Below are 27,814 nucleotides of genomic sequence, written 5' to 3' on the forward strand. Positions count from 1 at the left end.
ACGTTATGGTTCAGTCCTAATCGCTACATTCATGGAGTTTTCCACTGAAACCTGAGGGTAACTATACACACTTACTGTTGCCATGTACATTGACTTTGCCTGAGAATTAAACAGTTCACTGCATTGTGTGTGAATAGGAAGTTTGCAGAGACGCATCCTTATTTAATGAAGGAAAAAAGTACTAAATTAGAGGCATGCATGCAGTGGTGTGGAGAAGTCAGGAGCCAGCCAGTAAAATGTTTTCTCTCAACCACTTTGCAGTAGTTAGAACTGTACAGAGGGTGGAGGTGCCACAATTCAGATTTGTAAATCAAGCCCACCTCCTGCACCTATTCTTTATAAGCCCCTCCCACCTCAGGTGCAAGAGCTTGTTTATCAAAAGTAATTTAATTCTTAAACTCTTGAAAGCATACAAAGAGTAATGCTTGAAGCTTTTTCCCTGAACTTGAGGGGTTTCTGACCATTTTAGGCATGCTTACAGAACAAAACAACTGAATGTGCATCAGAAGTTGGTGAGGATGGTCTCTGCCTTTGCAGCTCCCCTTCGAAAAACCTGGTAACTGTTCCAATGGTCATCAAACCACATCTTTATTGATATATGTACTGAGGTGTCAACACTTACCATTAAGGGTACAGGACAGGTCGTCATGTTTTACTTTATATGTCAACTTTTTCTTTCCCCTCTTTTTTTCTGCTTTGTTTCAGAAACCATGTGAACAAAAATATTCTGAAAGGCCGCTGCAGATTCTCTTTTCTGCCCAGTCAAGCTAAAAACCAAGCTGCCTATCGCAGCTCCATTTTAGTTGAACAAAAACTGAAATACTGACTATTTGACAGCCATGTCTTGGTCCCACTGTCAAGTAAAGTGCAAAATAAAGACTTCTAAACTCACAAAAGTTTAAAAAGAAGTGTAGGATGCCCCAGAACGAGCTCGGAACAAAAGGATACCCAGATGAGGTGTCGTATCCGTGCCATCCATGTTTTAATATGACCAGACCAGAAAACACAAGAGTGCAAACATTATTAGATATGTGGCTTTTTATTTCAGTACATTTTATATGAAAATAGTGTCGCAGACTTATACAACAGTTTTTGCTGTACAACCGACATTTAGACATGGATAAATCATTTCCTACAGAAAACATGTCAAATCCAAGCAGCTGAAGTCGGGAAGGAGCATCAAATAAATGTAAAGCATTATGTCAGTAAAGAGGCACACTTCCACTAACTGCGCTTGCCTGTACTATAGAATGGAATGTGAAAAGTCAAACTGTATTTGGTTATCATACTAAATATGCATATATAAGCACGGTGTTTCAATAATTAGGATGCTGAACAACTCTGAGCCACCAGTACAAAAGCAACATCCCACAGAAAGCTGTCTGTATCAACATTAAGAGCTCATGAACCATAGCAGCACCTAGGAAGACTCCTTAAGAGTTAAACCCTTCCTTCCTTTAGCATCCACCTTTTGACTTTTTACAGACTGATTTTGAGCTTTTTCACACAGCTGACAGGTTACTGGTTCCACACATCTCCAGGGAGTAGGAAGAAAAAAAATCTTACAAAACAAGAGATTCTTTTTTTTCTTGTTAAAGCAACATAAGTATGTACAAAAAAGCAACTCCCACCATTTACAAACCAACAGTCTCAAACTGCTACATAAAAAATAAAAAAAATTACACAACTCTTCTTTTTGCAGAGGATGTCTGAAACCCATAAACACGTAGGAATAAAAAAAGAAAGTAAAAGACAAATCAATAGCTGAACATGTATTTATATAGTGTGCAGGGGAAAAGCCTGATTTTTGTTAAGTGTAAGAAGAAAAAAAAAAAAAAAAGGGCACGAATGCTGTACTTACTGATTCCCAGACACCTACTCACTGTACAATCCCCAGAGTTCCTCTTTTACCAGGACTGTGCGGTTGGTTACACAGTTCAAAAAAACAAACAAACAAAAAAAACAAAACAAAACAATATGATGAAGTAAAAAACAAAAGGCTGGGTTAGCATAACTTGCACTGCCCTGTCGCTCTGAGACTTTGCAGTACCATTAAAATCTGCAGCATCGCTACCACTGCCGCCATTAAAAGTTAATATTTCAAATGCAGGTTTAAAGATTCAGTTTCACAACATGAGAGTCTAAGAAGTCAGCTGGAAGGCGAGTAGGTGTAGTGGATCCAAATAGTGCCTCAAACATTCACCAACTCTGTGCCAGTAAAAATCATCGCGCACACACACACACACACACACACACACACACACACACACACACACACACACACACACACACACACACACACACTTTAAAAATGTGCACAGTTAAAGTGGAATTCTACAGAAAACTGATTTTTTTTTTTTAAGGATTTTGATCTACAAAAAGCACTCAGCCTTATACAAAACAAACTTCTCAAAGGATTATAAAGGCCACATTAAGAAAAAACTAATTAAATTAACCTCACATCCCAAGAATATTGTTGTCAAATGTCGAGCTTCTTCTTGGCATTTCAAACTTACTTCCAAATTAAAATAACAGACCCTTCACTTTCTTGTTTACTTAACATGGCCGTTATAATCCAATGTAGATGTACATATTTTTTTAAGTAACACTTTTTTAGTAAGAATTCGACCCTTTTGGACATTTACATTTCATCCTTAATCATTAAATAGGAATAGTCTAGTGTGTTCTTTGATAGAGTTCTTACACAGGCCTGTAACACAGATTAGGATATAAATTATTATATGTAATTTAATAAATGTAAGATCATAAAATAAAAAAAGGCTGATGTTTTTTCACAAGTGTTTTTTTTTTAGTAAGAAGGAAAAGTGAAAAATTGATCTCAAAATCAATTTCAAGTGGAATTCCTCTCCAGCGTCTCACAGTCACTCAGTGCTTTAACTACACATCAGTTTAAAAGTCCCTTTATGAACATTACTTACATACTTAAATACAAAGCATCAGCTGAGCTGCTGTTTTTCGTACTCGTACTCAATATACAGAAAATTCACCTGCTGTGTTTTTCATATTAACTCCAATGCCCCTTCACTGATGAGATTCTCACAGTTACCTGCACTTCCTGCCTTGGACGCTGCATCGAATCAAATCTAAAAGGTAAAGTTCAAACCTGCGACACGAGGAGATGTCGAACAACCCGCTACCTCGGATTTAAATTTAGGTGTGTTAGGCCGTCTGGTCGCCGTCTGTATTCAGAGTCGGGGTGGGCGAGGGGTAGTCGCAAAACACAGTTTTTATTCCTCATGTTTTTTAAATTCAAAAAGTACCCTCTGTAGCATAATGTTGCCTCGTTGCTTGTTTGCGGTTCAGTGTCCAGTGTGTGAGGTTAAAGGTCGGGGAAGCGGCTAGGGTCTTCTTTATAATCATTGGGAATGCTAAAAATGGATTCATCAAACTCATCGTAGCGAAACTCCTGAAACGTCACCGTGGCCGTGATCGTAGGAAACACAGGGATGTCTGCGGGGAGCCGAGAGCACAATGATATGAATGAAATGAAGAACACATCACATGAAAAAAGTTATGAACATCAATCAGCAGACTACTGTTTGCAACACCATATAAAACTCTGCTTACCAAGCTTGACGGGAAAGCCAGGGGGGAGCTTCATCTGAACAAACTCCCTGAGTTTATTAAAGTGCTTGAAGGGTGCAATCACTTCCAGAACATTCAGTAACCTGAGGAACACGAGAACCCAAATCAACAAACAAAAACAAAGTCTATTTTACTAAAGCATTTAGGTCTCAACGAATGAATAATTTCCCCCTTTATCACCACTAAACAAGCCCGGGAAAATACCATTAGAAAATGATGCTGCCTGCTTTTTAATCACCATCTGGAGGGCAGCTTAAATGAAGACTTACGATTCGATGCTCAGAGGGAAGTCTTGACTCATGGCTATTGTGGCTTTGAAGTTTTTCTTGCTCTCCTTGCACACCAGCTCTCTTCCTAGATGAGGAGCTCTGAGACAGAAAATTTTATTCCACGATGAAGGCAGTTCAGTCGGGAAGAGCTCACAGCTCATTAATGCAGACATGGAAATCTACCAGTGTTTTTCCAGTTACTAAAACATGTCAACCTATGTGAATATTGCATTTGGCACACGTAAAATTCCTACGTTATTTATTCCCAAACACTTCAGACACCTACTTTCCATTTTCAGCCGTGATGTATTCTTCCCAGGATATAGTGTTGGGTGACGGGGGAGTTAGAGATTGCCTTCTTGCTGGCTAAAAGTCAGAAATAAGAATAAAAAGGTCATGGTTAGGCTAAAGTGTAAAATACTGAAAGGTCTCACTTAAAAACAGCAAGTGAAACTAACAGAAAAATGTTAAAACTGATCTAAGTTATGACATACAGATGTTTTTTGTCATTACTTTTATATCAACATTAGTGTTTACCCATACACCTTTAATTTTTCCCCACAGAGCAGTGACATACATGGCACATGCCACTAGAGGGCCCCAACGCATCACTAAGCAGTATACTTTTATTGTGACATAATTAACAGCCATCCAACACCAGCAAAGTAACTCTATATAAAAAGCTAAATTTTAGCATAATATTAAATCTAAATCAGTAATGACTAAAAGCAGGAATCAACCAAACTTAATCTAGAAAGTCCTAATTCAGTTTCACGTCATGACATTTTAAATCTTTAGTTAATTCAGCAGGTGAGCGTCACGAACGGTCACAGAGAAGGAGGAGGAGGAGGAGGAGGAGGAGAAGAGTTGTTGCTGATGCTGTTGTGCCGGCCTTAAAATTAGATCCTATGTTTTTGTTAATTGTTGATAACAACTGTGTGAACCAGTGATCTTAACTGATAAACCGAGCTGTACAGTAAACAGCCTTCAAATGTTAAGCCTTCATCCTGTAATGCTGCCGTATCAGATTCATTCACCAGATCATTTTATCAGCTGAAGTGAGTTAATCTTCCCACGAGCAACGAAGGATCAAAGAGAACTTTCTTCAAAAGAAAGATTAAAAAAATAAAATAAAAATTGGAAACGTTTGGCGCTTGGCCTTCTTGATTTAATGTTCTTCTTCGGTGTCGGTTCATATTAAGATTGGACGATCTGTTCTGGCTGACTCTGAACTATGAGGTGCTTTGACAGTCTGCTGTTCCTAAAAATTAGCTCCCTGCTCCTGCCAGAGTTCAGATTTTTTTTTTTTTTTTTTTAAAATCACTACTAAACCAGCCGATCTCTCTTTGTAAGCTGTGGTTGAGTACGACAACTAGGGCAGAAGAATCTGAAAACAGGTTCTGGATGACGAGACACCTCTGTGTGAAGAGATGGCTGACATAAGGTGTGCAGCTTTATTATGTGCTCTCTCACACTGTGTACCAGGCCTGGCACATTGTTGTGACGAGGACAGAGTACAGACAGGCTGTGGAGACCCTGATCTGCTGGTATGCCAGACCTGCTCCCCCATCATTCCACGTACCCGGGGGGGTTTTAGCTTTCATCCGTGTGATCAATAGTGTCCAGCTCTGTTCCAAAGCCTCCCGCGCTCTGCCTGTGTCCACAGACTGACTTGTTCTCTCCTGCTGTAGTAAACACAGTTGCGTCACAGCAGCTGCTTATCTCATCCACTTCCCATGTGTCATTTTCCACATTGTGGAGGCGAGACTACTTTCACATCAAAACTAAAACAAAAAATGATATTCCTTCAAACTGTTTTCCCCCACTTTAAACAAGAGCAGGCACCAATTCACATCAGCACAAAGGTTTGACAGACAACAGAGGACACTTTGATGAAACGAAGCCCAACACAGAACACAGGACGGTCAAAAACAAAACAAAAAGCAGTGAGCGTCCATTGTGCGTCGAGAGGCTTTATGTTCACAGAGTGGTTGTCTTTATGCTCAGTGTTCAGGGCTTCCTCTCGAACATACTATAGTGAGGGGATGGTGGGTGAGCGGTGAACAGCTTAGTAGCTTTCACCACTGGGGGGCAGTGGTAGAATTTCAATCCATGCAGAGTGGCTCAGGGGGCATTTGTTCATTCTGTCTGCAAACAAATAAAACCATCAGAGGAACATCAGTGGGGATCCAGTCAGGAATTTTTCAATAAACCATACAAAGTGGCTCGACGGGGTCCGTTTCTGTAGGATTTATCTTTGTATGGATACGGGGGTGAGGAGTACTGTGAGGTTTATTTTGTCTGAGAGACTCGTGTCCTACCCCAATGTTCCAGCGGGACAGGACAGTTTCAGGATTGGACTGGTGGTTACGCTGCAGGTATAAGTAAAGACAACGTTTATCGACAAAGTGTTCCGACTGGTCACCTAAATGTGAACTTTTGCTGGAGGTGTACAGGTGCACTCGATACACTGTTCTGTTGCTCCCAGAGAAAACTACCAAAACTTTCCCAAAGACAAGGATTCATGCTAGAACAAATCGACCCAAGTTAAAGGAATAAACTGTAACACAAATTTAACTACTTTAACTTCACTGCTGAATAAGAACCTGTAGGAAAATGAACTAGAGGAGAAATGTAAATTAAGTACATTGCAGTGCCTATCAAACCTTCAGCACTGTATCTCACTGTAGACATAAAAATGGTTAAAAGTATGGTGACAAACACAGTGATAAAAACTGCATTTCCTGGCCCAAAACCGAGTCACCCTTCACAGATTCAGATGTTAAGCACCTAACTTTAGTTTACTACCAAAAACCTTTGGTCTCCACATCACTTTTCATAAGCGAGAGGTCTTTGTTAAAATGTACTTAACTCACCTATTTAAATCTTATTAGAACCTAAAGTTTGAATTATTGGGAGCACGGCCACTTTGACGGATGCCTGGATGCCGCTACAGGCAGCTGCAGCTGGTAGCTGTCTGCTAGACTTCATGTCTCCAAATTCAAGTCACTGAGCTGGACCTCCTGACTATGATTGTAGTGTTTGTGTATTTTGGCTTGATGTGTGGTTAACTTTACAGTCTGTCCTAGAAGTCTGCTGGATTCTAGCAGGATACTAGTTCATTAGATGACTGTTATTGTGTACTGCTGCAATATAAATAAAATTGAACTGAAATGTTGCATAGCGCTCCATAACTCTGTGTCTGATAATACAGTCACAATTTATGGATGCAGATAGCTAACCAGCTTTTTGGTCATAGCTCATAACTTATCAATCCAACCTCACGTCTAAATATGCTGAAGTTTAGCTCTAAAGAATCGACAAGGTGATGCTATAATGCTAAAGTTAAAGCTTCAAAACAGGACTTCAGCTGCACATAAAATAGGCATAGCCACAGGAAGATGGTTTTTGTTTTTGTTTTTTGGTTTGTGAAGTTATCAAACAAAGACACATAAATCCCAATCCTAAAAATACAAATCAAGTGAAAAAGTATAATAAAAATGATTAAAGTGATTAGAAATCCTTAAATGTACAGAACTACTGTCTGTGAGATGTCATGGGGCACTGCGGGACTCGGTAAAGTTTAACTGAAAGGATTCTAAGTTGTAAACCACATGTACTGCTTTTTACACGTTCATAGAAGACGTGAAGCTTTGAGCACAGGTCCTTCAGCTTTATAGCCTTTCTTCTGTTTAAAAACATCATTCTGCTGAAATTATTCATGTCAGTGATGCATGACTCACCTCAAAGTTCTGCTCTATGAGGTTCCCTCCTTTGCTCAGACTCTCCATGATGGCTTTGTTCCTCAAGATGTCCTCCTCGCTCAGATGCTCTCTCCTCTTCCTGGACTCGAGCACCAGGCCGTTCACAGAGTAGAAATCGGCCAGAAAGTTTCCCACGCGCTCCTGGAGATTAATAAACAGATAAGTCCCCCCCTGCCACAGACTGACCAATTTCCCTTTCAAACAGAAGTCAAAAGGACAAAGGATTAAGAGGGCAAAAAGCAATACTGTCTTATTTCAGTCACTAACTCCACACGGCCAGATCTGTCTGTGTTGTTTTTAACCCCAATCCTGTCACCTGAGCTCCCTTCCTGGGGTCATCACTGCCTCCCTGATTTATTTACCGCCTTTCCTTCCTGGTGTGGGGGTTACAACAGGAAACATGACTAGCTGAGAGGGGGGACTATATCACATAAAAGTTATAATAAAACAGAGAAAGGCCTCAATATGAAGATGGTATGTAAACACTGAGAAGCTCTGCTACATATTTACAGCATATCGCTAATATCTGATATAACCGTTTTCCTCTATTTGATGTATTTCTAGCACATCATCAAGAACCTGATTAAATGTAACCAGCCACAATATCCACCCTGCCAATAAATCAGTAGAAGCCAATATCACACATTTCTGATATGTTGGCACTGGAATTGCCAATAAATAAAAATGATGAAGCTAAAGAAGAAAAACACCTTTGTTATGAATTAACACTGAATAGTTTTCCGCCAAACACTGCTCAAATTTCCCCGTCAGCAAAACAAGACCATCTTTAAACTGCATCGTCTTATTATTTTAGTAAGGACTCATAAATACACACAATTAACAAATGTTAGCAAAATCTGTTTAGGGTTCATGTGTCTGAAAGCAAAAAAACAAAACGGTTTTGTATCAGTCCATATATCTGATCATCATCAAATATATGGTATCGGTCTTAAAATCTCATATCGATCAGGCTTCAGATCCAGTTCTTTTAAAGGCTGCTGATGTTCTTTTCATGTTTTCTTTTGAAGAAAACAGCCAAAAAAAACAAAAAACAAAACCAACCTAAAAATCAGATGTTGCAATGTCAATGTCACGTTACACACTGATACATCTGTGAAACAAACCATAAGTTTAATTTCATCAACTTTCCCATTCATCCCAGCCAACTCAGTTATAAAGTACAAGAATTGGGTTCAAAAACTGACTATAGTTGTTATGTCTTAAACATTTAAAAATCCCTGAAGGTCCACAGTCAGGTACCCTCTCAACCAGAGCAGAGTTTCTAAAAGCTGACAAATGACACCTACCGTCTTGTCTTCCCTGAAAAGCCAACCAGTCTGCGCCCTAGAGAACGTGATGGACTTGGTGGACAGTGTGGCGGAGTACACGTCGCTGCTCATCAGAATATCCACTTCTTCTTCCGTTTCCATCTCTGACTCCTTAAAATGTACAATAAATAAATAAATAAATAAATATATATAGCTCATTATTATGCATCATGCATAGTGAACACTGAACAGCCACGTCCTAGTGCTGGAAACAATGAGGTCGGTTGGTTCCTCCAACTCTCTCTGCAGATTGCACAAAATGTTGAACTGTTGTAGTTTCCCCAGAGGGTTACTTCTGTTAACATTTAGATGCCCTGACCTTTTGTCTAGTGCTGTCATCAGGTCAAATATTCCAGCTAAACATAAGAAACACCAAAATATGCAGGGACACTGTTATATAGTTTACTTAAACACATTAATGCTTAGCAGGTGAAAGACTACCTTAGATTTAGTTGTCTTCACTGTAGAATCACAAACCTTGCATTTTTCAAGTCACTGACAAAACTTTAAATACGCTGCTTTGTTCTTAACAGACATCACAAATTCAAGGGTTTCACACACCTCGTGGTGTATCCGCTGGTAGACTTTCTGTTCATTATCCAGCACAACAAAAGACTCGGAGGGAATAGCATTGCCGTTAAAGATGAAACTGAGGTCACCCCGCTGGCATTTCATGTCAGTGAAGTCTATCAGGGTTGTATCCAATCTGCATAAACACATCGTGAACATACATAGAGGAGACAAAAATCAGGATTATTGTGAGCTCGAGTTAACTTTTCAGGCCAGCAGCACAACAGTGTCAAAACTGTGAGCGAAGACAAAACTGTGCTCGATGCTACACTTTTGAAAGGTCGGAGACAATGTGTATGGTAATCACTGCCACGGGAGTCCAACAGCACTTTTCAAAATTGTCTTTGTGTTGTCAGAGTGGGTAGTCCTGAAATAAAGCGTGACGGCAAAGAGAATAAGTGATCTGCTTGTGAAGACTACGCACAAAGCGGTAGGTGCTACGGGTAGGTACGATAGGCCTGACACACCGCCGAGCTGGTATGTAAATGAACTTGCTGTGACAGTTTTTTTTTTTCCTTTCACCCGCTCCGTCTCTCGCTCTCCCTTTTTCTCCCTACAACTTCGGCATAATAAGAGGGCATTTTGAATACCAAATTAGACAGCCAGGAGCAGTTTCACAGAATAATGACAAGCTCCACATCAAGGTTACCTCATAAGGAAGAGTGAAGACACGCACGCACGCACTTTCAATCCTCAAATAGATTGTGTTGATATAAACCCAAATGTAGAGCATCGGTTTACGTGCGTGATAAAGGGGTGGCATGATTTGTCATATATGTATGAAAATCTATGTGCATATGCTGCAAATGTGGAAGCCAGCCCTCAAGCCTGCATAGCGTCAGATTTTTGCCTGAAAGGCGCTGGAGCACAGTGGCATATACTCCTACTGTAGATTCACTGTTGAGACTGTGTCAGCATGTGTCAGGGTGTGATGAATTTCTGCTGATGCTCTTTGTAGGCGAGCTACTCAGCACAGTAGACTGTACAGTAGCTTCATCTATGAGACTGTGATTTAAAGTGAAACACAGAAGGACGAGTTGTGCGCACAGAGGGACTGCTGTTCGGCTTCCTCGTACTGCTCATACTGCAGGCGCCGATTTCACACTCTAGTTAACAAACAGAGAAACTGGAAGTAGAGAAAAGAAAGACGAGAGGATGCTGTGTACAGCAGCAGTTACAAATAAATCAGTAAGCCTTAAAAACAACAAAGTGCACGAATAGCAGGCTTTCTCTGGGAAATGTTTAATATGGCAGGGCTTGCATCTTCTGGTTTACTTTAACAGGCAGCTTTAGAAGTGAGTCTTAGTTTTGAAATGTCAGAATGTTATTTAAATGAACATTTGTTGACAGGCCTTGCCTGATGTTGATGCCTTGTTTGTAGATCTTGCAGGCATCTGAAGGCAGGATTCTGGAGAGCAAAGGCACTGCAACATGAAAAGATACAGTAAGGATGTGTAAAATGTCTAAATTTAGAAAGCACATTTGAGAGAAAAAAAAACTACAGATTTCAAAGTTTTGGTGGCATATAAACCTGGAAACTAGAGTGCCACATACCAGAAGTAGTTCAACAGCTAAATATTTAATAACTCACAGTCCCTATCGTATTAAGTAACTGAAGGCATGATACTCAACTTGCTGCTCCAAAGTACAGAAGAATAGTTGTGCATTAAAAACAAAACAAAACAAAACAAAAAACAGAAAATAAAGACAGATATTAAGCACATAAGCAAGATGTACATGTGACACAAGTCTGTGTTGTTCTCTGAGAACACAAACCTTAAAAATATAATTTTCACATTAACTTTCACTATTACACCATCTCCACTGGCAAAGATATATCCTTATGCAACTATTTTACATTTTGTTACCATCATGTGTGTATTACATAACGCTATTCACCTTGTCAATAATTCACAAAGATACACTGAGTACACAGAAATCAGCCCAGGCCTACAGTCCTGGGTTTGGTCTGCAAGCTAAGCGAATGCTGATGCTTGAGCTCTATCGCCACACACTGTGCTCCATCTGTGAGGTCCGGTCTTATGATGTTTTACCTGATGAATCTTTGCTATTAGATCATTAAAGGTGAGACATGCATTTTAAAGAATGGCGTATTGGCTCAATCCAAACAGGCACTGTCATTTTCAGCTTGACGTCACTTAAAGTCCCTCATGATACGCGGTAATCCATCAGTAACCACGTGAACACTGACTAAAACTGTTCTTTTCCCTCAGACTCCTTAGTGTTAGTTTTTCAGAACGATGACACGTGGTTCATTTCCACAGTGGGTAAATCCTGAGAAACTGTCAAAGGACAGCAGACAGAGAAACTTGACTCACCCCAACTTTGGAAGTCCCAGTGAAGCTCCAAGTAAAAGTCTCCAAGCTGTGAACACAGATAAAGAAAAATCAATAAGGAGTAAGGCTACGTGTTTCTACTGCTGATTATTTTTCCACAGATCTGATGAAAAGGCCAAAAACCCACAATGTCAGAGTCTGTCTCTCAACACTCTCCGACTTCCCTACCCTCTCTGTGCCTCACAGCCACCAGATTGAAAATAAATAAATTATTAAAAATACTCCTACTGAGTTACACCACAAGGACGATGGTCTTGATAATGACAGAACAATTCACCCACTGTAACACTGAGGCTTTCAATAGTGACATAGCGAGCTCTATGCAACAGAAAAATAAATAAAACCACAGACTTGGACACCTTACTTGGTTTTATTTAAACTTTTCATGAGATTTTAGGAGTAGCAAGCCAGTGTTTCACTTTACATGAACCTGAGTATAACTGAGCCTCTGCTTCTTTACATAGCAAATCCCACCTCAGTACAGTCTAATTATCCTGTAAGGCTTGGATCACCGCCACAACCGGTGGTCTCAATCCACACGTCAGTAATGATGTCAGGCTGGCCGAGGATCATCGCTTCCCAGAGCTTTATAATCTCAGAGAGATGATGACACAGGGAAATCGCCGGTCTCATCATTTCAGGGAAAATACAGGCTTCGAGGCCTGTCAAGTACTCGAGACTTTAACACTTTTACAGTGAGGGAGGAAGGTCAGGTGAAGTGGCATAACCTCTTTAAACACGATAAAACGCAGAGTTTTATTTGCTCGTGTCCTGTTCTTGATTTCCTCGGCTTTACTGCACAGCTGACCTCGAGGCCAAAATCTCTAAATGATTAACGCCTACAGTTTGGCTACATAACTTCATGTTTAGCAATAACACCACAACAATGTTGAAAAAGGTTCTCACTCTGATAAACATGTATGCCAGTCTGTCTCTGTCTAAACATTTACAGCATGTATTTAAAAGTGATATAAAAAGGCACAAGAGACCAACAAAGCTAAAGGGATCATTTCACCCTGATCAACATGTCTGTGAATAGTTACATGTTTACAGTTTGTACATATGATGTCATACCACGCGGTCACAAGAGCGTCAAGATCTTCCACTCTCACCATTTGATAATTTGCGTGTATGCGTCCTTCCTGACTCTGCATTGTAATGACAGTAATTTGTGAATGACAAACTTGAATGAGGTCTGCAAAGGCTGTGCTTACAGAATAGATCCCAGTGAAAGGAGAAAAGAAAAACAGGACTGAATTGAATGAGAGCACACTGAGAGGTAAAAAGATCTGATGACCATAAAACAAGATACCCCATGAAAGGGTCAGGAGCAGCAAGGACTATCAGAGACATTATAAAAGAGAGAAATGGTACTCGAAAAAACCTGTGGTTTAACTGACACAAATGCAAAGCAGAGACTCGCTGCAATTTCAGCTGTGTGGTGGCAGGCATATCTACTTGTTACAATAAAAAGAGGCTGGTTTTATTGGTTTACTGAATTAATTAGCATGACATTAGTGCTCTGGTGAGAGTCATCGATGGTGTCAGCACTCTGGAATTAGCCATTAATGAAGCTGTAGAAGTATAACTTGAAGGTAAAAAGACTTTTTAAAACTTAATTTGAGTAAATGTATTTTTTTTTAATATCCCATTGAGCATTTAAAATAAAGTTACGGCTCTAACTCAGTTCGTCTAGGGCAGAGGCTTCAAAGTAGCGGCCAAAAAACAAACAAACAAAAAGAACCTGCCTTCAAGCATTTCAAAGCTGGGTGCAGAGATGCACAACTGGCTTCTAGCAGGACTTTAGGACTACGTTACCTCTTTGAGGGCTTTCAGCAGTTTGGGCCTCTTGTCCTCCACGCTCTCTCTGGACTGTTGCTTCAGCTTCCTCAGCAGCGCTGTGACTGAGAGTGCGCACAGAAAGATGAGAAGAAAAACAGAAGAGAAAAAAGTCATACACCAGCTTTTTCAACACAAAAACATATTAAAGTGGATGGCACATAATTTTTTTCCATGAATATTTTTTATAACCTTCTGTTTTACTGGATCTGATCCCACTGCTAAACTTAATAAATATTCTACTGTGAGTTAATCAACCATGTTTAAAAAAAAAAGTTTCACAACCATGTTTTGGCAACTTTGACCATTTTCTCCACACGCCCTGAAAGACCGGCTGTCCTTAATCACGATTACTTGGAACATTTCTAAAATTAAGGGTGCTGGGCTTCACTTCCATATGGGCATCTTTCAAGATTTCCCACAATCTGAGCGCCTTGGAGAACATCATCAGTTTTATTTTAACATACAGGTGGTGAAGGGACAGACAGATACTGTGCTTCTTTCATCCCCCAAAGCTAAAGTCAGGCTAAAATGTCATAACATCTGTTTGTATGCTGCACAGCAAAGGGCAGGCCTACATTATTAGTAAGGTTAAAGTTTAGGGCAAGCCGTTTTTAACGTACAGGAAATACTGTGTGCTTAACGGTTTCTCTAAGTGAATCATGTCAACAATGAAAAAAGTGCTACAGGCTACAGCAATTTTTACTGAGATTTACCAGCTTCCTGGAGCCAAATGGGGCACTCCCAGCATCATCCAACCAACCCTGGTGCATAGCCTGCAGGGATCAAACCGTTCCAGGGAGTTCAAAGGGAGCAGCAATGGCAGATACAGAGATGCCTGTTAATGAGCTACTTCTTTAACCTCCTTAACGAACTAGGGGAGAGGAACGCTCACAGGGGGCTTTTAGCCATGATGGGTCACATTAACAAGCATTCTGCAGCACTGGCTGCAGGAGACTTTTGCAAAGGAAAACGCAAACGCAAATTTACAACAATTATTTAAATGTTATGTGATGCTTATTAGGGAGTGGGAGCATCAGTTGCTCACTGACATAACTGTGGTGCTTTTGATGAAGCCAGGAAGGGAATAAATGACAACACAACTATTCCAGTGATTAAGTCATGGAAGCAGTTATAAAAAAAAAAGGAAAAAAAAATTTGTTTGGCCACTGAGAACCCGCCCGTCCTACATTTTAATAGGACTAAAAGCAGCAGTGCCCATATGGCATAGTCATTAGCCTGACCATCTCCTGTGCTCTCCTCCATGTCCACGTGGCGAGTCAACATACACAAACATGTTGTTCATATTGTCTAACTGGTGCTCCCCATGCAGCAGCACAGAGGGGCAGAGGGCTCAACGGTAAAACTAGGCCAAATGAGAGCACAGGCACGCACATGCGCCAGCCGGCACAGACACAACTACAGGATGAGGGTGTCTTTGTGGCCTGGCTGCCTAATGAGGGTAGACAAGCTCTGGATGGGGCTCCTCCTGATCCTCACTGCCTCGCAGCAGGACAAGGAAGGGAGTAAAATCTCACCATCTGGCCACAGACCACCCAGCCAACACAGACTGAGAAACCGATGCGGGCAGTTTCAACACTAAACCCAACTGACTCTCCACGCTGGCACTAATTCACTGAGATACTGATCGGGGCACTTTGCTGGCACTAATTAGTCGAGTGATCTCAGCAGTTTCACCTCCATGCTAATAAAAAGAGACAGAGTCAAGACAAAAATTTGCTTTTACATTACCACAAAGGGCATCTATTTAACAAGCACGTGGAGGGCTGCTGCTGGCAGGTCTCCAAGAATGTGGGGAAAGTTCAAAATGACACAGGCCAGAATATTAAATGGATGCAAAAACTTGCTGAGGTCGATGAATTTTGCGAGCTAACTCAAACGGCCGAGTTAACTGAAGATGACATATCACATGTAGGGAGCTTGATTCAATTTAGTTTCATTTAAACAGCTCTGAATCATATCAGGAAAATGTAATTTTTAGACATAACAAATAATTATAAGCTGAAACAGAACTCAGTTGTGCTTTATCATTGGTCATATTTTTATATGCACAATAATTTTGTTCTACATTAATTTGTCATTGAGGTTGTTACTATAAATACGGTTAGAAACAAACCTTTGTTTGCAAATAAATGCAGAAGAATTCACTAGTTACAAGCTAAAATCAAACCATGACAGCTTTTAATTAATAAATAAGAAAATGAAATTTAAGAATTCTTGTGCTTTGCTGTGGCCTTAAAAAAAATAAATAAAAAAATAAATAAATAAATAATTGGTCGAGAACAAATCTAATGAGATAAGCTGTGCTGTCTTAAGGGAAACCCGGTCATCGATGATTTTATTCTGATGTTGAACTTATGCCCTCAGGGTGATATAATAGTAACGGATCATTTCAGCCAAAAGCAATTAGTATAAAGAAAAACAAGACACTGTGATGTATTTCTATAGTTTGAAATTTTATGTACATGTATGTATGAATACTGCTGATCGTTGGCACTCTCTCTATAATGAAGTGATCCGTGACTTGATGAATCATGACTTATTCTAATTCTAATCTATTCTAATGCCTTAATCATGGTTATTTATAAATTACTCCTAATAGCTCTGTAATTTGTGAATACAGGAAGAAACCATGTGAGAAAAACCTAAACTCAAGCTTATTAAAAAGACACAGAAAGAGAAAAGGGTCTTCTTAAGCCAAACTTTTCCAACTTAAACTTTTCTTGCCAAGTCTGGTTGTTTATTCAGGCTAGTGAGACCATTACTGCCTGCCACCCACATGAAAAAGCAGCTCCCTGCCTAACATACAGTAATATGACTGAAACTCTCTTTGAACAAGTCCCTGAAGCTGACAACACAGCTGTGTGGCAGAAAGGCGAGCGAGGACTGAAATAGCTCTTTCTGAACCAAACACATGACAAAAACTATTTCTGAGCCACATTTTGTCTCCTCATTCAAACAGAAAGCCACACACCCGGGTGACAAACGCACTGTGTCGCAACAACCGCACAACAGACGTCAACAGTAATTTGTCACTTCATCAGCTAAAAATAACAATTAATCACATTCAACCAAATGTTTGCTTAGAAAAGAAAGAATTTATGTCATACAACTTATGAAAAACTACTAAAAACCAGATTTCAGAAAGAAGATCAAAATGTTATCCTGTTCTCAGCACTATCCAGACCTTGATGTTTGCCTCACTGCAAAACAAACAAAAGTTCCCAGGTCTCCACTTCCTTCTCAAAGTCCTGACAAACGCTGAGTCAGCTCACACTGAACAGAGCTTTGCTAAGCCTGTGAAAAACATTTATTGCACTGTACAGAGAAAAAAAATATAGAAGTTCCCTTCAGCACCTTTCTCCACTATATCATCATGACAGCAAAGTAAAGTTTTAGATATCACATTCCAAGTGGGAATTTTTTAATATATATTTTTTTTATTGTGTGTGGAGTCAGCCTTTTGTAGCTGTCACAGCAGTGGCCAATGCCCTGCACTTTTGGATTAGCATTAAAAGACCTCAGGCAGGCAGAGTTAAACAGTCCTCAGTGGCTACATTATTTTGATTCAGTGTGAAAGAAGCTGAAGTCTCTCTCCGCTCTCCACGCCTGTCAGTTGATTCAGGTGATCAGCACGCTGACCTGACCCAGGAGTTTAAAATCCTGCCGAGTTTTGTGTTTCCCTGAGTGCCGTTCTATAGAGATTTGGGCTAAAGCCTCGCTGCACGTGTACAGGGAAAATGAATGAAAAAAGGAGTAGAGAATAGAGAGCTACACCCTTCTTGAAAACCTTACTGCAACATGTACCTGCATGGTCACCTGCACAAGAAACCTGTCAGCTGTAAGATGAAATGTCATTAGAGTTCATTAGAGGCTTCAGTCAACACACATACTTGGAGTCAGTTCATTAGAGGAAGCAGTCGATGGAGGAACTTAAAGCTGCCTCCGTTTATGACGTAACATTGGTGCGAAGTGGCTGTGTGGATACATGAATGAAAGATCAAGCTCTTTCATTCATGTATCAACATGTACTAAGTCATTTTTTAACTGGAACTTATTAACTTATATGTAAAATCCGAATGCTCTACTTGAGATGTTCCAATAGCTGAGAATAAAGTAGGGCCTAACCTGGTAGTTCTGTAGCAGTAGTGAAGGGTTGTAAAATAGTTTTAATACATTCACCACAGCTACAGACCCCACCACACTGAACAAACCTCAAGCCTTCCTGTTTCTGGCATCAAAAGCTCTAAATAGATTGCAGCTGAAATTCTCACTAGCAGAACACTACTAGCAAAACTGTAACAGCTCTCATTCAATCCATTCTCCCCCAGTCATTACAAAAATCTAACGTGACGTTTTGTACAGTGCCACGGGTACTCGTGACAGCGAAATAATACAAAACATTCTTACCGTTTCAAAACAAACTTTTGGGCCATTATGAAACGTGGGAGGAAAACACGTATGATATGGGCTTGAGCATAATCAGCCTATCAGGATTGAGGGAAATATCTAATGAATTGCTTTTCACTGGAATACAAAAGCCAGAGGGCCCTGAGGAATGCCCCCCTCTCTGAGGGACAAAAGAGCCAGGCCGGTGTGGTGGCCTCACTGCGAGGCGGCCGCGTGGAAGAATGTGCAGTGCCGTTTGTTGATTTGTATCTGTTGATGAAAACTTCTCTCTCTCGCCCTCTCCCACTGGTGCAAGCCTGATCCTTCGTTAAACGAGTTCACTGACCAACATCAGTTTCAAACCTCTGCGTGAGTGTTTTATCGAGCAATGCCAGCTACTCAGCGAGTCAGAGATACTTACTCATCTGTCGGTCTCCGTAGCTAATGGCCTCGGCGAGAGGGCTCCATCCCTGAGCGTTCTTCACCTTCACTGGTGCATTGTGGGCCAGCAGCAGATGGGCACACTCTGCAAGGAGGACAGTTAATCACTAAACACCAAAAGACAAACAGAAGGACAAACTGAAAACCCAAAAAGCCATACGGTATGTGCCTAACAAACATGACTCGTGAGCGCTACCGCAGCAAAGACCCAATAGTTTTCAGGCTGGCATCTTGAATTGACAACGAGCTGAAGGATGATTTCCTGACCAGAAATAATCTCAAAATGTGACAGCACCCAAATTTCATAGTCATAGATATTAGGAAATTAATGTTCCAGTAACTAATGATAAAAATACACAGAAGTAAAAGGTGCTTTGGGGTATGTTTTTTTTTTTTTTATGCATCTTCATTTGACATCCTATTACTATGAAGCAAACACATAATACAATATATGCTGAAAACAAAACCATAAAAACTAAAAAAAAAAAACTACATTGATATTTTTATGGTGACTGGTTAATACACAGGAGAAAAACCCTGCATCCAGCTCTCTAATTATGTGTTCGATTTTCAAACCACAGAGGAACTGAACAAAAATGAGATGCAAAGTTAAACAGCTTTACTTCTCCTGTTCTGCATGTTTTATCGGATGGGTTTACCTTAAACTGGCTACTCTGCAGTACAGGTGTCATCTGTTACATAGAACACATCTCTCACGATGTATCCAGGGTGTCCAGAGGGCTAGTTTGTGTATAGAACTGAGATGAGAGCTTACACTTTAACCAACAAGCCATATGGGACCTACAATTATGCAAGACTTGGAATCTTTCCCTCTTTTTTCTTCCTTTTTTTAATTTTTTTTTTTTTTTATCCTGCATTGCTTTAAATTAACGAAGGATTCTTAGAAACTAAATTTTGAGCAACAGGAAAAGACATCCCTTGGTACGGTGTCGTCACCCTCCGAGCTGTGCTTGAATTCTAACACCTGGAAAACAGCCAACGAGCTTCGTCTCTTTTCTATGGTGAGATCAGCAGTAAGTGCAGCACAAAATCCCTCCGCTCTCTGGGCAGCGTGTCAACAAACTACAGCCAGCCAAAACTGAAGCCTGTTGTTCCGGCTCAGCTGTCAGTTTTGTTGTGACATCACTCATTATAATGTTGGCATCTGTACAGCTCTGTCCCAGCACTGGTCCGAAAAAGTCACAGTCCTACAAATGCTAAGCAGGAGCTAAGTGCTAATGGTCCACTGCTGAGTGCATACGTGGGGCCTTTGCTGGTTGGAGCTGGAAGTTATAGTTGGTCGACCGGTCTTTTTAGTCATGGCTGTATCACGTGAACTCATTCAAATCCTCCTGACTTGTTTTTCTGCATAGATAATAACAGCTACCAAATACATCACAATATCACATCCATCATATACATACTCCCCATGTTTCATTAATGAGAAAGAGGCCAGGGTATCACACAGTCTAAATGGCGGAGGGGAATACAATCTGAAACTCTTCATATTAGACACATTAACCACACAACAAAGAGAAGCACGCCTCTCCCAGGAGTGTAGTTACAGAAATAAAAAGGGCACGATGTGACAGCAACCTAAGCAGTTAGGCTACATTCTCCTTATAAGCAGTTAACGGCAACACCAGTTGTGTCTAGTACAGCAGACATCAAGATGGAAGCTTGGCAAAGAAAATCGAGATGAACACAGACGCGGCGCTGGGAAGTCATTATGGTCACACCAGTGATGCAGAGTTTCAAAGACTTGGCTCATTACTAGCTTTAATGGATTTTCTTGGTAAATTTCTGCTTGATGCCGAGTGCTGTCCGAAAGCTGACCACTTCAAAAAGATTGACTAATACCGTTCATATCGCATGCTTGAATTAAATAAAATAGCTGCATTGGCAACAGGAAGACAGCTGAAAAGTGAATGAATAATGCAACAACAGCCAACATCACAGCAAACCCCAGTCTTTACGCATTAGTTCAAACTGTCACTCAGCTCCGGGACTCAGTCGCTGATAACAGAAGTTGATATGGAGGCAACACAGGCAAACAAATGGACAAGCGCCTGCTTTCTGATGTAAGCTTTGCATTCCCTCAAGCCTTTGACCTATATATCCCTCTGCTAAATCCAACGATTGTGTAATGATAACGACAACATTTAGCAGATATGCATTATATAACCACGAAGAGAACAGCCAGGCCGTGTGTCCTGAGCTGCACACCTTCAAGCTCCTGGTCTGAGTTTTGTGCGTCAGATGCAATAAGCAGTGTATAGTGTGGCATCATGGATAACCTTTTGTTTTAAAGGCACACAACACTTTAGTTCTATATCAACTGTCTATGATGTGAATTAAATGCAGGAACTAAGTTAATCACCCCGAATTTTAGAATAAAAATTACAAACAGTTGCTATTTGAGGATCAACTCTAATACATTTCCATTACCTGTGAGGTAAACGGGACATCACAGCATGATTGTAGGTAAATCATGTTGAGATAATGAAGGCTTTTTGTATCAAATGTGATGGGATACAACAGTAACAACAAAGACATGTGGCTATTCCACTGACTAAAGTGTTTGTTTAAACTTGAACATCCAGGCAAACATTTCTAATTCCAGGTTCAAGCATTTGTCTCCTGTTTGCTCTTATTGGTGAAATAATAGCATTGGTGACAGATTCAAGTTGTTACCAACAGTTAAGTAAAGACTGAGCTATGATATTGAGCCATGGCTGTAGTTGAAATGGCTTCAAACAGCAGCAAATGAGGATCTGTTTAAAAGCAGGTCAAGATGAAGGTACATAGACCTGTTTGTGGCAGGGCACCATTTGGTTCCAAGGACAGTTTCATAATCAACCTTCAAACATTTTCTGAGAAAGATACACACAGCAACATGGCGGTTACATCCACAGAGGCACTTTCAGAGATATCAAAGACTTGCATTTCTCTCAGGAATAAGTAACAATGCCAAACTCTTGGAACAGCCAAGAGTTCTGTTTTCTTATCGTAACAAAGTAACATGCAGGACCTTTTTAGTCAATTTACACTTTACCATGGACATGGTGCTCATGTGGAGACAAACAAATACTGTTTTATCTTTCACTGGTCACTACAGAGTCAAGGACACACACACACACACACACACACACACACACACCTCTTTTTATAAATCTCCTATTCCTTTGGCTCTCTCCAAAAGTATCTTACCTGATAATTCTGTGACCTGAGCATCATATTTTTCCACAAGATTCCTAACAAATTAAATTTTCATACAATAACGTTTTGATTAGTATTTAGTTATCAGAAGTTGTTTAACCAAATTACTCAAATAAATCAAATTATCCTTTGTTTTCTGTCCATCATTCAAGAATGTTCACTTCTGAATTCATTTTTATCAGTGTCCTGAAAAACTCTCTGAAAAACCTGCAGTTGATCCAAAATGCTGCAGTAGAAATAGAAATAGAAATAGAAATAGAAAGGATATTTGACCCATACAGCTTCTCTTCATAGGCTCCCTCTTAAATCCAGAATCAAATTTAAAATCCTTCTAACTAGATACAAGGTCTTGAATAATCAGGCCCTATCCTATCTTAAAATCTTCACAGCACCATACCCACCCAATCATGCACTTTGCTCAAAGACTGCTGGTTTACTTGGTTGGTGGTTCCTAGGATATTTAAAAGCAGAGCATTTAGCTTTCAGGCCCCTCTCAAATGGTAAATGGTAAACTCTGAGCACTCAAAGCACTTTATACAACTTAATTCATTCACCCATTCATACAAGCACTTTTTTCCCTATGCTTTTTCTATGTAAGTGCTTTCTATCTAACATTCACACATATTCATACTCCGATTAATGCATCGGAGTGCAATATGGAGCTAGTATCTTGCCGAAGGATATTTGGTATGCAGACTGGAGCAGCCAAGGATCAAACCACCAACCTTCCGATTAGCAGGTGACCTGCTCTCTCCCCTAAGCTACAGCCTCCCCTATGGAAGCATCTCCCAGTTTGGATTAAAGACACAGAAACTCTCTCTACTTTTAAGATTAGGCTTAAAACTTTCCTTTTTGATAAAGCATAGAGTTAGGACTGGATCAGGTGACCCTGAATCCTCCCTGAGTTATGCTGCAATAGGCCTAAGGGGCTGTGGGCTTCCCATGATGGCTGTTTCTTCTTCACTCACTATGAGCTTACACACACCACTTTGCATTTCATCATTAGTTATTGTTAATCTCTGGATCTCCTCCACAATCTGTTTTTGTCCTGTCTTCCTCTCATCACTCCCAACCTACTGGTTCTGCTGGAGGGTTCTTCCCATTTCTCCTTCCACTGTCGCCAAGTACTTGCTCAAAAGACGTTGTTTGACTGTAAGGGTTTTCTCTGTATTACAGTCTCTACCTTAGAATATAAGCATCTTACCATCTTGAGGTGACTGCTGTTGTAATTTGGCGCTATATAAATAAAATGATATTGAATTTTATACAGCCACGATCAAATCACGACAAATTTGGGATCACTTATCCCAATTTGGGCGGCATAGCTTCTATACAAAACAACTATAATGTACTGCTGTGTGTATATTTAGTGTTTTAAATATAAAGAAAGTTAGTTGACTGGATACAATGACATTTAAGCTGCTTGTTATTAGCCACCGTTTGCTGTCTTGTTCAATCTAATATGCACTTGTGTGAGCATCGATGAAGGAAAACTCCCTGTGGGCTGCTGGGCTGATTGCTCGTGCATCAGCTGCACAGACATCCTGCTCAAGTCGCATTCAACTCATGAGTGAGGGAGCAGGATGGTGATGTAAAGCACTTATCTAACGCTACTCTCTGTGCACTGGCTACAGATGGGGCTTTTGGCGAGAGGATCTGATTGCTGTTAAAGCTCCCTACCTTCACCCTCCAGTTCTGATTAAGTCTGAGTACATTTTAAATGTTGATCTGGCTTTTTTTTCTTTTTTTTTTTTTTTTTTTTTTTTTTAAAACCATTATTTACATACTCAGCAACAGTTTCAATAGTTTATTTGAGTCAAACAGGAAAAGAAAATTTCCTGTTTGACTCAAATGCACTATTTTAATCAAAAATAGGCTATCTTAAAATACTCCATGAAATGTGCATGTGTGTGCCACTTTAGAGTATATTTTCCAGCCAGGGTGGCCCACTAATGTCAAACGCTCAGTGGAAGTGTCTTGTATCTTTCAAAGCCATTTTTAGAATCTCACCATTTTATCTTCCAATTACACCCATTGGACAAATGAAACAACAAAAGAACGAAACAAAAAAAGAAACAAGAGTTTTCTTTCAAGGCACATGACAGGAAGCAGAATCCAGACAAACTGTCTTACTCCTCTGACAATGACGTCAGCTTTCAGAACTGCATTATGCTCTGCTTTGGATTTTCTTCGTCTTTCACGTGAGATATTCCACCTGTGCAACTGTTCCGGTCATGCAAACGAGCAGACAGTAGACTGCTGATATGCACAACTGTCATTACCACAATGGCGGACATATATGCAGAAAAGCCAGAAACAAAGAGAGCCTTGTCCTCTGCATCCCAACAGGCCAGCCACACCCAGGCTGTGATCTCATGCTGTAGCCTTCAGCCCGTCTGGCCTGAGCATCCCTAGAGGACCAGGCAGCAGCTCAGGCAAGAGACAGGCACCCTCATTAGCAAAATCAATTCCATGGCGTCCCGTCCACGACAACACTTCGGTACTCTGCTATCTGAATTACCAGTAGGTAGTGGCAGAGCCATCACACTGACAGAAATTGAGCTGTGCGAATGTGAAATCAATCGAAACGAATGCTTCAGTGACAAACACCACAAATGACAATGTGCAGCACGGGTAACCCTATGCCTGAATTGTTGATCAGGAGCTGACTGCAAAAAAGGCTAAATTAATTTTTCAGAAGCATGTTCTGATGTTTCCTTGTCATATTAAAATGCAGGCATTGAGTCTCGAAGGGACAGCGCTTTAATGTTTTATGTGGATGCTTTCAGTCCAGCCAGAGCAATTCATTCTAAAAACAAACTCATGTAAGATTCCTACATTGCCTTGATGCATCATGACATATTCATTATATACTCTTAACTCACAGTTATTCTAAGACACCCTACACTAATGTGCAATGTGTTATATGTTCACCATTCTGAGAAAATACACATTGTTGTAGCCTCTGAAACACGTTCACCTCTTTTTCACAACCCAATTCGAACCGATCACAAAACCAAAGTAACCTCTTTGGTGCGAGAGACACTGGCAGAAAACTAAAAATAACAGACTAAGCAAATATTATGGGCACTGAAAATTACATCGCTTATCTCAACTAATTACCTCCTGTGTCAGCTTCAAAGTTAAAGTATTTCGAGCCGGCAGTGTTACATCAATCAGAATGAGACTTTAACTACTGAGAGGGGCCTAATTCTTGCACTATCATCATTATCCAGTACTCACTGATTAAATATGATCTAATAATCCTTTGTGAATCTATAAAGTTGGGGAGAAAAGAAAAATCGCTCTTAAAAGATAAAGAAGGAAAGGTCTCTTGTTCCATTGTGATTTTGACCAGGCGAAAATACATTAACACAACCTCTTTATTCATGCATGAGCATCTTGCCTTCTGGGATCTATGTGGTGATCTGTGACAAATGTCTGGTGGTGCTTAGCCTGGCAAATGCACACACAAAGGGAGGGAAATAAAGTGAGACACACACAAACAAAAGATGTACGGGCCTACAGAGAGGCATGTTTAAAAAGCCACGGAGACAGAGACAAGGAGAGAAACCAAAATAAAGCATGTGGAGGTGAATGTTTCAACACGACTCACCTTTATGTCCCATCATGACAGCAAGATGCAGCGGTGTGTTTCCTGAAGAAGGGGAAAAAAAGAAAACAGAATTTGTGTACTGCACTTAAGAATAACAAAAACGAGCGAGAGACTTCGAAGAGCATTTTGCCTTTAGGGCTGTCACAGCTGGAGTGAATTAGATGTTTAATCTGGGAGGCAGCCTTTGCTAAACTCCAAATGATATGGTAAGTCTGTGCTTACTGTGCCTTCTCCTACCATGATGGCAATACCACTGATTACTACCCAACTGCACCACAAAGCAAGCTACATTTCAGAGGCAGGGACATGGCCCGCTAACAGACACAATGCATGTGGTACATGGTAAGCATTCAAGAGAGAAATGATATTTGTGGCAGGTGTGCAAAAGCCTCTACCCACTATCCGGCCAAACTGCAGGACCAACTCCTTCCGGCTTTCTCTTACAGAGGAAGACAGAGGTAGGCAAGCATCCAAAAACAACGTGGGGTAAATATGGGGAAGCGTGCCAAAGCTGGGGTTCAGCTAAAAATCACAAGGGATGCTGTGAGGAACAGCAAAGATTTGTGTACTGTGTATATGAGGATGTGAGGTCTGAGTTCACTTACAGCCACTGCTTGTGGCACCTTTCCATGTAGACAGTTTCAAATAAACCATTGATATTTTTTTAAAGCACCAATCCAAATTCAGCTGAAATGAATGAAGTTTAATCTGTAAACAAGTTGCATTTTAACTCGTCAACAATGCAGTGTTACGAAATTATTGTCTGGATTCACTGGGACTATTCCCTCCCTCCCACAAGCAAGTGGAAAACAATTGTTTAAAGGTATTTCTTTAAGCAACTAAAAGAAATGTCTTCCTTAAAAGTTTTCTGAAAAAAAATCATAACAAAACAGCAAAGTGAATGGATGAAATGTAATAGTGTTAATATACATATCAAACAAAGCCTGCCTGACTTCAGTGATTTGATGGTCCAGCTTCAACTTATATCCACTAGAAGCTAAAATATTATGGGAATAAAGCCATGAATTCAAGATACTGAGCCCAGGTAACCATCATCCGAGAAGGCAAAAAGGCTTAACAAGTTCAGATTCTTCAACATCACCAGAGTAAATGCCCTCCCCGTCTGCTACGTTGTTTCATTACAGCATGTCAGTGTTTTGAAGACAGAACACATTCCAGAGCTGACAGTAAGCACAGCCCATCCTTTTTTCTTTACATGGGAACCGGAACAAACCGACGCTGTAGATCTGTCAGTTAAGAATGCGTTGATTTGGAAAATGTGGCGTTATCTGAACAGACTTTGACCTGCAGATGAGTTGCAGTCAAGTCTGGGAATCCCAAAGTTTCGCACAACACGCCTTGATGCGTCAGCCATAGGGCCCTGAACCAACTTATTATCCAGTGTTTAAAGATGACTCATGTCACAAGGAATACGTGATAAATTTGAAATGTGGACTGAAAGGCCGCTGGGACCTTTCCTTATGCAGGCTTGAAAGAAGTGAATTTGAAGAAATTACAGGGTATGACATTAAACTGTCCTCAATTTGGATATCAGTTATCCGGGCCTTGGCAAGAAGAAACCTCGCCTACATCTAATGCTGCCGGAGAATGATGGCCTATTAGCTAAAACTAAGCTCCACTGGACCTTGAAATTGGCAGTTCATTGTGGGCTTTTTAAAGCAGCTGAGATGAGCAGTTGTTAAACTCACCATGGACGTCTTTCTGGGCGATATTCTGCGTCCGTATGAGCGAAGACAGTCGTCGGACATCTCCTTTAAATACACATTCGTGCACCGGAAAGTCCTGCCCAGTTCGGATAATGGGGTTTTTGTTGTTGTCATCGATAACATCGGATGTTGACAGTGTGTTGGTGTTAGCATTAATCTGGGACTGTTGGTTCTGCTGCTGCTGTTGCTGTTGCTGTTGTTGTTGTTGTGTGGATGAAGACTTGATTAACTTGTGGTTGCTGAAGATTTTACTCGCTCTGCTCTTGTTGTTCGTCCTGGAGGCTGTAAACGTCCCGGTCGCAGCCTCTTCGTCCGGCTCCAGTAAGTCCTCGTCTTTGCTCGGCCTGTGGTCCTTGCGCAGGGAGCGGATCTTCTCTCCGGTCATTTTCTAAACGGTCGACGCTGACGATGACCCTCCGGGCGAACTGATGCGATTCGCCAGTTGGAAGTCTTCGCGCAAACACTGGAAACTGCACAACATGAAAACACTTACTTCTCCCACGGACACGCAAAAACCACAGTTTGCTCGAGGACGAACAAGTAGCACCCCCCTCGTGCCGGTTTCTTATGAAAACAAACAGTCTACTCTCCTCCTACCGCCCCAAACTGTCGACGGCTGCAGTACAACATAAGCGGCTCCAGTTGTACGAACGCTTCGGCTGATATCT

General features: G+C 40.7%; 1 protein-coding gene across 1 annotated transcript; it reads right to left on the minus strand.

Annotated features, from left to right (window-relative positions):
• Positions 1-1,020: 1,020 nt before the first annotated feature.
• LOC116334670 (ankyrin repeat domain-containing protein 13C) lies at positions 1,021-27,814 on the minus strand. The gene is made up of 13 exons (XM_031758156.2): positions 27,129-27,814; positions 25,420-25,461; positions 18,565-18,669; positions 13,713-13,798; positions 11,877-11,922; positions 10,895-10,961; positions 9,529-9,673; positions 8,947-9,078; positions 7,619-7,780; positions 4,162-4,241; positions 3,876-3,974; positions 3,589-3,689; positions 1,021-3,471 (listed from the first exon to the last, which is right to left on the minus strand). The coding sequence occupies exons 1-13, from the start codon at positions 27,529-27,531 to the stop codon at positions 3,341-3,343; spliced, it is 1,599 nt and encodes a 532-aa protein (XP_031614016.1). The 5' UTR covers positions 27,532-27,814; the 3' UTR covers positions 1,021-3,340.

This window comes from Oreochromis aureus, linkage group 15 (genome assembly GCF_013358895.1).
Source record: "Oreochromis aureus strain Israel breed Guangdong linkage group 15, ZZ_aureus, whole genome shotgun sequence".
Taxonomy (NCBI): domain Eukaryota; kingdom Metazoa; phylum Chordata; class Actinopteri; order Cichliformes; family Cichlidae; genus Oreochromis; species Oreochromis aureus.